The following is a 12,245-nucleotide window of genomic DNA, read 5'->3' as shown; positions in this document are numbered from 1 at the left end:
AATTCTAGACTGCTTCAGCTAATTGTGAACCTCTAATCCATTTTTCAAATCTTTAACTGTGGATGAGAATTTCAGTCATAGCAGCATACACTGGAAAAACTTAATGCACTGACTCATTGCAGGGGAATGCTATTCTTCCAAATTCTTCTAAAGGTTATTTATCTGGGAAGGATTCTACTAGATAAACTATGTTTTAACAGTTTGCCACACAAAATTTTAATACGATATTTTTTGGCTGATAGGCACATATACAATTTTTTTTAAAAATCTGCCCCAATACCTCCCACAAGTGATCTCTCCAAAATAAGCAGCCATCATTTATTTAATGTCTTCACTAGTGCATTTAAAGAACTAGGTAAATATGTTGTGCAAATTAAGTCTGTCATCTTTTATAGGCCAGTTTTCATACCAGAATGCTAAATTTAAAGATGGCTTGTAAACAGCCCAATTTTCGGCGTTCTCTGAATTTTTTTTTGCAACAAAGTAGGTGAACAGTTCATCTGAAATGGTGGAACACAAGAGATTGGATGGGCAGATCTGACAGCACAAAATTACAAGTTTAATTGTAATGAGCAAGTTAACAGATCCCCTTCACCACTCTCAAACTGACATCTCAATGGTGCATTTGCTCACTCCATTCCAATAGTTTCTCTTCTTCACTAGGAAATTGTCATGCATGAAATATTTTTTCAAACATTATAGGCAGAGCTGGTAGCACTTAACAACACTGCCTGAGTCTTCCCATTATAAGGTCCTCTTTTCACTTGCTTATAACTTTGCCAAACTTAAATTATTGGGGCTGATATGCTCCATGCCAGGTGTCTGCCTTAGGCTAAATATTTTGGAAAACTTCTTCAGCCAAACCAGTTCAGCCATTCTGGAGAACAAAAGTGGGCAAAAACTTACTTTACCCTCTGTTAAAACATTTGGGCAACCTCTTCTTTAACAGACTCTAACATCCCCATCCTTTAGAACACACCTACCACATCGGGGCCCCTTAGGCAAGTTCACACAAAACAGATGGGGGGAGAGGGAAGGAAGGTGAACCTTCCTTGCAACTTTTAGCCCAGTGATTAGGGCACTCACCTGGGATGTGGGAGACCCCTGATTCAAGTCCTCCTTCTACCTTCTAAGAGATTTTTTTTTTTTAAACAGGAATCTGCCACCTCTCAAGTGAGTGCCCTAGCCATTGGGTTATTGTATATTTTGATGTGGAACTCCCTCAGTCTCTCCCATTGAAGTAGTTCCACTATGGATAAATAACGAAAGAATCATTGGGCCCGAGAGAGAGCGTGCGCACAAGCATGAGAATGACTCTACAGCAGCAGTTCTCAACCTGCAGCCTGCATGCGGCCCAAGTAGCACACAGCTGTGGCCCAGCTCAGCTGTGTGCTAAAGGCTGGCCCGCATGGCTGGGTCTGGGTTCCCAGCTGCCCAGTGCAGTGGGGTCCAGGCTGCCCCACAGCTGCCAGCCCGTCCCATGTGGCAAGGGTCCAGGGTTGAGGCAGCCGGCTGGACCCCCGGCATCAGGGGCCCAGGGCTCCTGTCCAGCCCCACGGTGTCCAGGGCTGGTTCCTGGCCCTGCAAGCTCCAGGGCTTCCATCCAGCCCCAGGGGGCCCAGCAAGCTCCGGCACAGCCGCCTGGCCCCACAAGCTCCAGGGCTCCCGGTCAGCCCCACAGGGCGGGGGTCCAGGGCAGCCATACAGTCAGGGTCTGGGGCAATTACCCAGCCCCACAAGCTCTGGAGGCCGAGGCAGTCACATGGCAGAGATCCAGGGCAGGCAGCCAACCGGCCCCGCATAGCAGGGGTCCAGGCTGCCGCTGCCCTGCCACCAGTTCTCTGCGGCCCAGGTAACACAGTGTGGGCCGAATAACTTGAAAACCACTGCTCTATAGCCCGGTAGTTAGAGTTTTGGGGAGAGCCAGTTCCCCTGCTCCAATGGCTTAAAAAATGTCTTTATCCACAGTGCTACAATTTCAACAGGAGAGACTGAGGGAGCCCCACATCAAAGTATCCCATAGCCCAACAGTTACGGCACTCTCACCTGAAAGGCAGCAAAGCACCATGTTCAAATCTCTTCTCCTCATCAGGTGGTGCGGGGACTTGAACTGGGGTCTTGCTACCTCCTAGGTAAGTACCCTAACCCCTGGAATAGAAGTTGAAGGATATATCTTCCTTCCCCCACCCCCAGCTTCTTGCAAAAGTATCTTTGACCTCCAACTCCAAAGTGAGCTTACAGCTGAGATTCCCTAGCAGATTCAGGCACCTCCCTGCAGCCTGGATTTAAGCACTCTATCTCCCTGAGGCTTTGTCTAAACTAGCACTTTTGTTGGCAAATATTTTGTCAGACAGATGTGAGGAAAAAATACCCCTCTAAGTTTCACTGACAAAAGTGCCGGTGTGGACAGCGCTATATCAGTGGATGTGGTTTAATTAAGCCGGCCGGAGAGCTCTCTTCCACCGGGCACAGAGCAACTACACAGGAGACCTTACAGCACCACAGCTGCAGCAGTACCATTGTGCCACTGTAAGATCTGTAGTGTAGACGCAGCCTTAAAGGGGCAGGTCTAGCACGTACCCCTCTTGCCAGCATCTCCCACTGACTAGCTTAAGCAGCTCCTCGCCTAGCATGCTGCCTTTATGAATTGCAGTCTAAGGCACCCCTCTCTCCCCATTCATTGTATAGGAGACCAGGTGCTTAACTCAGACTTCATGGATTGCAGTGTGTTCCTATGATTTCCTATGCACCTAGAAGTTAGATGTTGTGATGCAGATGTCATGATGTCTAAGTATCTTCATGAATCGAGGCCTAAAATCAGAAAGGAAGCAAACAATGGGTGAGATACTATTTAGCACTGGCTTCAATATACCTTTGTTACACTGCCTTTTTAAACAACTACACTCAAGCTAAACTAGAGCTTTATTAAAGCTACTGCTAGTAAAATTTATGGTGTGGCTTCTCTCCTGTTTAAAAATGTAATACAAGCTGGAATTTAGCTCAAAAGTCAGCGCGGGGGGGTAGGAGGGAGAGGGAATCAAAATATGTTGGCTAAAAGAAAACAAGTTAACTCTTAATTCTCTATTAATTTCCTTGCTACTCTTTCATACTTCCCACACGTAAACTTGATGTCTAGACAACTGTCTGCAATACTAGTCATACAAACTGATTGAGCTGCAGCTAATTATTAGGCCAACACTTTGTAGGCGAGTTCAATTTAACATGGACACATTTTATACTTAGATCGGACCAAAGAAATATATCATGACATTTATGATTCAGCCTCCAACTTTGAGTATTGGCATTTTAGACTAAGAAGTCTTCTGGACCTGCTATACCTAGGATAACAGCAACATCAAGCACTAGTATAAGCAGCCCTCTGTTTTCTGGCTTTTCATGTTGCTGGGCATAGGAAAATTTACCTGATGTCTCTTTATACTCTGAAAAGTGACAAATATATGGCATTGTGGGGTTTCATTTCTGTGTTTAACTTGTGTACCAGATCTGTTGCATTCATAAGTAGAAAAGTGGTTTGTTTTGAGCTGCCAGCCTTAAAAGTGAATCTAAGATCCAGCTGGTCAGTTTGTTTCTTTTTAGTTCACATTTCATCACCAGTCAAAGATTCTGCAAGACAAATTCACGCACGTTGCATCTCTGTCACCTCAGTCTCCAAACTCTATAATCCATAGACATAAACCAGGGCAGAATTTGACCCAGTAACTCAAAATTGTAGTGTTAAAAACTGTCTAATTTGTCAGAACTCCATCGTCTTCTCTGTAGAATCATACTGAAGTGTTTGACAAAACACAAAATATGTATATTTTATTCTCCAAAAAATGAAGACTAAACACCTGTATACACCAAGAAAGTTTATGAAAAGAAGTGATTTATATTTTCAGTAGACATGCTCAGTTTATTCGTCAGCAGCACGATCCCTCACCTCCTCTTGCAAGGAACTAATGTTTATTGTTCATATACCAATATTTAAGATCAAACTGATATTTAAATATACATCCTGTGAAGTCAAGCCATACACTTTGCACCATTTCACCAATGCTCTACTAAATATAAACTAAGGCTTTCTAAATACATTGTAGCTATACACTCATTAGTTTAGTTCTTTAGGGACTCCTTGTAAAACTAATACATGTTGATAATTATATATTAGTGTCCTTTCCCTTTAACTGTTCTAGTGGCATAGTGCAGTCTCACAATCACAAAAGCATCACTTTTGGCTTATTTATGCAAGAAAGTTGTGTCAGTTTATTTTAACCTGATTTACTTAGATGCAATCCAAACCCACCGTGTAGACACTTATTTTGGTTTAAACCAGGTTTTTTATTTTAATTAGATGAGGACACTGTTTACAGTAAACAACAACAAACAGAAATAAACACACAACTCTAGTTAAACTGTAAACTCTCATGTAGACAAAGACAGATTGCAAAACAGTTTCAGAAATTTGCAGTCAAGCTTTTCACATCATTATCTTTGCTACAAAGATCCAAAACATTTAAGCTTCAGAATCATTTGAAGTTGATCAGTTGGAAACAACGATAAAGTATTTGTGACTTGAATGTTTTCATGCTGAAATGGTTAATAATGCTAAAATTTCTTCATGTGCTTCTCTGCTGACTGCTATCAGAGACTGCATGGCTGCAATGCCTCTCTTCCCAGCCAGATGTATTAATCTGGGAAAAATTTCTGAGACAAAGTCATCAACTATGTGCTGAAAAAAGCAGCAAAGTTTCACTCATCCACAAAATTCAGCCAAATGCCAAATACATATCCCTAATGAAAACAGAGACAGTCACCTTAAAAAAAGATCAAACTTAGAATCACGTAAGGGGTTTTTTGTTTGTTTGGTTGGTTGGTTTTTGTAAGATGGTAGAAAGTAAAGGTTTTACTTCTAAGGCCTGGTCTACACTGGGGTGGGGGGTGTCGAACTAAGGTACGCGACTTCAGCTACGTGAATAGCATAGCTGAAGTTGAACTACCTTAGTTCGACTGACTTACCCGTCCAGACGCCGCGGGGTCGAAGTCCGCGGCTCCCCCGTCGACTCCACCACCGCCATTCGCGGTGGTGGAGTTCCAGAGTCGACGGGAGCGCTTCCGGAGTTCGAACTATCGCGTCTAGATTAGACGCGATAGTTCGAACTCCGAGAAGTCGAACTCTCCGTGTCGACCCGGCGGGTAAGTATGGACCTACCCTAAGAGTCTAAAATCCTGTCAACCTGTTTGACAGTACAAAGCCCAGTGGGACATTGGTCTTTTAAAACAAACTGGAGGAAAGACCCACTTTCCATCTCTAAAGTTAAATTCTTCAACTGCTGCTTTTCTTTGTATTGAAGATTGTAAACCCTTTCACAATGCTGGATAAGAAGTGTTTCCCTTGTTTGTAAGAGCACTTTGAGCCCCAATCCTACTCCTATTTAAAACAAACAGCAGAACTAGTGATTTGGAAACAGCCACTTTATATCTGAATCACTGCCAACTTCCCAATAAAAACACATACCAAAGCTTTACCTAGATTTTAGTGTGTTTATTACTTTAGTGGATCCTACTCTTTTTAAAGAAGTTATTCTGTACTCCATTTCAGGTTGCGTTCACAATGAGAATACTGATGCACAAAACAGTCATGCAAAGTTGAAAACAAGGAAAAAATATGTTGCCCAAATATCAAAGGACAATAAAAAATAGTACCAAAGAGTTTCTTTTAACAGTGTATTTACACTGTTTAAATACACGTTTAAATACACATATTTAAAAATGGATAAGGGTGGCTTCTTCAAGTTATGCAACTACTACTAATGTTCAATGAACTTATTTTTGTGTATTTAAAAAATATGTATTCTCACTGCCTGACCACCTAGTTACAGAAACAAAGTGAACTGCAATCGCAAGATAGGATTAGTTGATCTTATCTAGAAAAGGTATATTTCAACAGAAGAGTAGCATTACTTTCAAATCACAGTTGACACAGCAGTTAATATCCTTGGCATACAACTGGAACTGCTTGCTTAAATTAACACCACAAAGAACTATTACATTCCCTCAACACATAGCGCTAAAGCAGTATTCCTACCCAATACTTAGGTTTCAATTTTGCAGTGCTGTATACCAAAAACAGAACAAATGGAACTAAATAAATTATTCAGATGTAGGATTATAGGTTACTTTTAATAGAAAGTGTATTCTATGCTCTCCCTGACTCATTTTCTGTCCCATAAAAGTAGTAAGCCTCAGATATTATGGAAACATCCTCTCTCATTATTCCAGTGACCTGCAGACAGTGCAATGCCCTGCAGTACCTGATTCTGATTGAGAAGCAACTCCTTTGGATAGTTATACTGCAGTGGATTCAGTGTCTTGTGCAAGTGTCCTCATTTTGGAATAGCAGCTGCAATCAATGATCCTCAAACGGTAAGTCTTTAAAGTGCAGAAAGAGATGAGGGAAAGAAAATCTTCTGGGATACATTACTTGAGGGAGGAAAAGACAGAATAGAACTCCCATAAAGTTTTTTTTTTTAATTGACTGTGGCAGCAAGTGCTTTTGTCCATTTAAGGAACAGAACTGACTTTAGAAATGTGGTCACTGAACTCTCAGCAGGCCGTCTCTCTTCAGGGATAGATGTAATTATGATTCATTTTATCTGGTGAAAGAGGACCAAGATGTTTTACATTTAGGCCAGCCATCTGATTAGACAGGAAGAACAAATGCAGGTTTACTAATATATATTAAATATATTTCCCAAGTAAAAGGGCATGTTGGAGATAGCAGCTTTCCTGTCTGACAGGTTTCTCATTGCACTGTAACACACTAACCCAGTGGTTTCCCCAACTGGGGTTCACACAACGTTACAAGGGGTTCACCAGAAAAATTTCCTTAATGGCGGCCAGAGAACCTCAGGCATGGGAGGCAGCAGGTGTGACCCAGTTGCGGAGCAGACATCCCGAGCCCTGCAGAGCGCTGAGTGGGCAGCCGAGCCCCAGTCAGCGCAGGGCTAGCAGTTCGAACCCCGCAGGGCCGGCAGCCCGAGCCTCGCAGAGTGCGCAGCCGAGCCCCGGTCAGTGGAGGCGCCAACAGCCCGAGCCCCAGGCAGCACAGGGCCAGGCAGTTGGGGCCAGCAGCCCAAGCCCCAGCAGCCCGAGCCCCGTGGAGTGTGGAGCCAGCAGCCCGCCCCATCGCAGGCAGGGAGGCAGCTGGGACCCCAGGCACACAGGTGGCAGCTCAGACCCCTGTCCTTGGCAGACGGGAAGTTGGGTGGCATGAGGGGCAGAGTGAGCAGGGGCCATGCTGTACGTGGGGGGTAGTCCAGGCTAATTTGTCCCTCGTAGGGCACCCTCCTAGGGATGGCCCTGGTGGTGAAAGAAAAGGTGAAAAAAGGTGAAACACCAGCCGGAACCAGGTAGTAGTCAATGTATCAGCGTTCAGGTGCCTCAGTAATTTGATACTAAGTCATTTTCTCTGGAGTGCTGTTTTGCTTCAGTGAGAGGTGAGTGAATGTTAGCATCACACTGAGTAGATTTAAACGTAAATCCCTGAAAATATTCATTTTTAGGAGGGGGTTCACAAGATTTCACATTTTAGTGAAAGGGGTCCACTGGTTGTTAAAGTTTGGGAACCACTGAGCTAACCAATAGGAGCATGCTATCCAGTAACTACTACTATTAGCACTAATAACAGGAAAATTTGAGCACCATATAGGTGTTCTTTCAGCTGGTCTTGCTGTCAAAATTCCCTGAATTAGATATTCATGTGCTGCATTAATACAGACTGAAAATCTTGGGTAATCAATCACTACAAAAGGTCAGGGCTAAAAACAAGCCACTGATTTGCAATTAGGATGAAGAGTTCTATTTGATAATGAACATTTTTATTTGATTAAAAAAATATTGCATTAAATCTAACAGTGTTCCTAATTCTATTTTTTCCAACATTAGCTGAGCTTCTGATATCCACTAGAATTTGGTCTCTCCAACAGCCTACAAAGTATAGTTTCAACCCTCTAAGGGACAGACATTATATAGGCACACTTCCAAAGCTCTAGGTCTTTGGTCTACACACACAGAAATATATGCCATTTTCTCTACTGCCTATACAAAACATCATAGTGCAAAAACTAAAATATACAACATTAATCTTGACTACAGAGGACTTACTGTCCATATGTAATTACTGTAAGCATCTTCCTATACAGAATCTAGATAGCAAATTAGATTATGGAGATGACCCAGCCGTGCTATATAGTTAAAATTTAAACTTGCTTCCTGTAATTAACCAAGCTTCCAAATGCACACACCCCAACTTCAAAACCAGTCTACTGCTCCCATTTCATCCTACACTAGACTGTATAAAAAGTTTGGGGCAAGTCTCACAGTTACAGTTCTGGAGATTTAAAAATTTCAAACACTTGCCACCCTCCCCTCTCACTAGTTTTCTCTGAAACATCTACAAAATTCACTTCTACTGGAGTGTTTAACAAGAAGAAATGTCTTTTACTAATTCTGAACAGATCAGATAGCAATTAGATTATTTAAATATAAAGATTTGAGCGAATGAAAGCAAAAAACAATACTACACACATGTATTTTAAGCTTATCCACACAACACTTGATGAAGTCATTGCAATGTATGCATGGCTCAAATGTGGATGTCTGAGAGAGAGGGATGGAGAGAAAAATAGTTATCAGAGGAATCACACAGAAGTAGATTTGTGGATTTCCATTTAATCTTTCCAGTCCAGAGGTGTGATGTGGAGGCTGTGAGGACAGAAGTCAGGTGTGGAGAAGGTGTCCAGGAAGGAATGGGGATCTATCTTTGAGAGACTTGGAAGGTCCCTTGACATTGCTGTGTGGCTTGCAGGTTATCCTGTCTAAGCAATTCTTAAAATAATTAAGATTTAAAAGAATTACTAAATAAAAACCTTAGTCAACCTAAAGTTTGAAAGAATGTTAACTTCAGATAACAGCTATAGTTCTCAAAGTGCTAAAAAGCCTGCAAATTCCAAATTAAAGCTCCACTTATAAAAACACTAAAAGAATTTGTTTTAAATAAATTAGTTAACACACTAAAGTCACCCAAATAGCCTTAGGTCAGTCCTCATGGCATGACTCTGAGACCAGAGCCAGAAACAGAACCTCATCCATCTATTCAAGGTTTATTAAGAATCACTGGTAAAATTAAGCTGTGGGGTGGTGCTGAAGTTTCATACTGGTGTTTGTTTTTCAGAAAAATGTATTCTTACACGATTTGTCTGATGCATGGCATTTATACCTTAAAGATTCTTTATTTCCTCAGAGCTAATGTAAGAGGCTAAGATGCACACCAGTGTATACAGCTAAAATGCTGAGCTACATTTTTTCTTTGCGAGAAACCCCAGCCATGAAAGGTTCAAACCCTACTCGTAAATGTAAATTACTAAGTCAGCAGAAGGCAGTGACTGTTTCATGCTCAGCGCAGGTATTAAACGGGATGGGGCATAAGTGTCTGAGAACTGAAGCTAATAAAAACAGGTGGGCAGGGAGGGCTGCTCCCAAGGCACGGTGGGTGAGTGAGTGCCAGACAGCGAGTAGGCGGCGAAGGGGAAGAGCCAAGAGGTGCTACCGCCCGGCCTGGGGATGAGAGAGAAGCAGCACCCCTGCACCAGAAATGGGTGGAGTCACGGATATTGGTGGAAGCACTAGGGCAGGCACCCTAGGCGCGCTGGCAGGTGATGGGTGGCTCTGGCTCCTCACGCAAAGACGCCCCAAGGAGGTCGGCCCCCCCAGCCCAGTCCCTGAGAAGGTTCTAGCCCGGCTTGGGTCTCTTCCCCCCGGGGGAAGGTGCCAGATCCCAGCCCGGGGTGTATGTCACTGCCCCAGGTGGTCAGGTCCAGAGGGTGGCGACAGGCCCCGGCCCGGGAGTGTCGCTCCCGCCGGGGACAGGGAGGTGTCGCGTCCCGGCGCGGGGTGCCACTCACCCATGCAGGCAGCTCGGCCGAGGAGACGCTGAGCCGCACCACCCGCTCCTCGTCCTGCAGGAAGGCGAGGGCCCGGCCCAGGCGGGAGCTCTTGCCACTGCGGTGCCTGCGCAGCCAGAAGAGCCCGAGCAGGGCGATGAGGATCCAGCTGAAGCTCAGCCCCAGGTAGCCCAGCACGTACACGGGGAAAATCAGCGCGAAGCTCCGCGCGAACTGCGACACCAGCCCCGACACGTCGACGCTCAGCAGCGGGGGAGGTTCCGGCACCGGTTCCCCGGCCGCAGCCTTCCCCGCCGCGGCGGGGTCCGCCCCCGACCCCGCGCCGGGGGGCTGCTGGGCCGCTGACCCGCTCATGCTCTGCCGGCGGCGGCTGCTCCTCGGGCGCTGGCTCCGGGCGGGCAGCGGGGCAGGGCTTGGGCGGCGGCGCCTCGCATGCTGCGCTCAGCCCCGCTCACACTGCCACACACGCCAACGCCCGCCCGCTTCCGGGTGCCGAGCCGCGGCCCGGCCCGGCCCAGCCCGCCGAGGGAGGGGCGCGGAGCTGCCCAACCGCGAGCCCGTCCCCTTCCCTGCCCGCTGCCAGGAGCCGCCGTGTCGCCGCCCGCTCAGCCCGCTGCGTCTGCGGGCGCCGCTCGGCGGCGCAGGGAACCCGAGCGCCCCCTCCCCAGAGGCGGGGCCCGAGCGCCCGCCGCCGCCGCGCCAAGCTCGTCCCCAGGGAGCCCCCGTGAACATCGACACAAGCCCCCCCGCGGCCGACACGCCACACGTGGGACCCTTCGCGCCCTGCAGGGCCCCAGAACCAGGGCTGCCTCCCCTGGGTCTTCTGCGCTGGGGCCCCACCCTGGGCAACTAGGCGGGTGCAGCTGCACCATTACTGAAGCTGGCTCCGGGCCAGCCCGGCGTGCAGAGAAAGCCAAACTGTGCCTCTCTCTCTCCTTCCCTCCCCCACGCTTCCTGGGTGGGAGCCAGGGGGCTGTCCAACTCCGCCCCGCCGGTAATAACAGCATCCCAGCTTCCCTCCGTTGGTCCTGGGGTACTGATCACAGGGTTCAAAGCCCAGCTGTGCCTGGAGAAGGGGACTGGGTCAGGAGAGGGAGAAATATAGGACGGCTGGTCAAAATCAGGGAGAAGGACCACAGATGGGAGACGTGAAACAAACCCACTTTTCAGGGCCATAGAATTAAGGGCTCCCCACGTACAGATGTACATTGTACTCTCCACATACATCACCATCTCCTCGTCTACCCTAGTCCCATGTGACTGCTTTTTTCCTCAGCAACCCGCTTTGTACTGGTCATGCTAGTGGTTGGCAAGAGGCTGCTGTTACAGCCCAGGTGGGAAGCTGCCTTCCACATACTTTGCACCCATAGCTAGCAACAGCAAGGGATAACACAACAAACTGTTAAGAAGTGAGTAGCTTCGAAGGAGCCACCAGCTGCTTCCCCCACTTCTCAGCTACATCAGGTTTTCCTGTAGTTTTTCCCAACTCAACTCTACTATTGCTTTCAGAGTAGCAGCCGTGTTAGTCTGTATCTGCAAAAAGAACAGGAGTACTAGTCTCTAAGGTGCCACAAGTACTCCTGTTCTTTCTACTATTGCTGTCTCTGACAGCCTACTGTTAATAGTACAGTAGTGCCTAGCGGCACCAGTCAAGATCAGGGTTCCTTTGTGCTAAGTGCTATACAGATACATAGTTAGCCCTGGTCTACACTTGAAACTTACGTTGGTATAGCTAGGGCCCTACCAAATTCAGGGTCCATTTTGGTCAATTTCATGGTCATAGAATTTTAAAAATCATAAATTTCATGACTTTAGCTATTTAAATCTGAAATTGTTGTAAATTGTAGAGGTTCTGATCCAAAAAGGAGTTAGATTATTGTAGGCGGGGTTGTGGTACTGCTACCCTTACTTCTGTGCTGCTGTTGGCAACAGCGCTGCCTTCAGAGCTGGAGAACAGCTGCTGCTGGCCAGGAGCCTAGCTCTGAAAGAGCCACCAGCAGCAGCAGCACCGAAGTAAGGATGGCATGATATGGTATTGTCACCCTTACTTCTGCGCTGCTGCCTGCAGTGCTGCGCCCTCAGTCAGCAGCTGTCACTCTCCAGCCACCCAGCTCTGAAGGCAGCGGCACAGAAGTAAGGATGGCATGGTATGGTATTGCCACGCTTACTTCTGCACTGCTGCTGGCGGTGAGCTGCCGTCAGAGCTGGGTGCCTGACCAACAGACACTGCTCTCTGGCCGCCCAGCTCTGAAGGCAGCACAGAAGTGAGGGGTGCAATACTGC

General features: G+C 46.5%; 1 protein-coding gene across 2 annotated transcripts in view; it reads right to left on the bottom strand.

Moving 5' to 3' along the window:
• ESYT2 (extended synaptotagmin 2) overlaps positions 1–10,424 on the bottom strand; it is a 133,846-nt gene extending 123,422 nt beyond the window's left edge. Inside the window, exon 1 of one of the 2 annotated variants that reach the window (XM_045003352.1) lies at positions 9,963–10,424. In XM_045003352.1, the coding sequence (XP_044859287.1) occupies positions 9,963–10,316 (354 nt within the window). In that variant the 5' untranslated portion in view covers positions 10,317–10,424. The remainder of the gene's footprint in view (positions 1–9,962) is intronic. The other variant, XM_045003354.1, reaches the window with a different exon arrangement.
• Positions 10,425–12,245: the final 1,821 nt, after the last annotated feature.

Source organism: Mauremys mutica, chromosome 2 (genome assembly GCF_020497125.1).
Source record: "Mauremys mutica isolate MM-2020 ecotype Southern chromosome 2, ASM2049712v1, whole genome shotgun sequence".
Taxonomy (NCBI): domain Eukaryota; kingdom Metazoa; phylum Chordata; order Testudines; family Geoemydidae; genus Mauremys; species Mauremys mutica.
The sequence above is the reverse complement of the archived record's forward strand: the minus strand, read 5'-3'. Positions and strand labels throughout refer to the sequence as shown.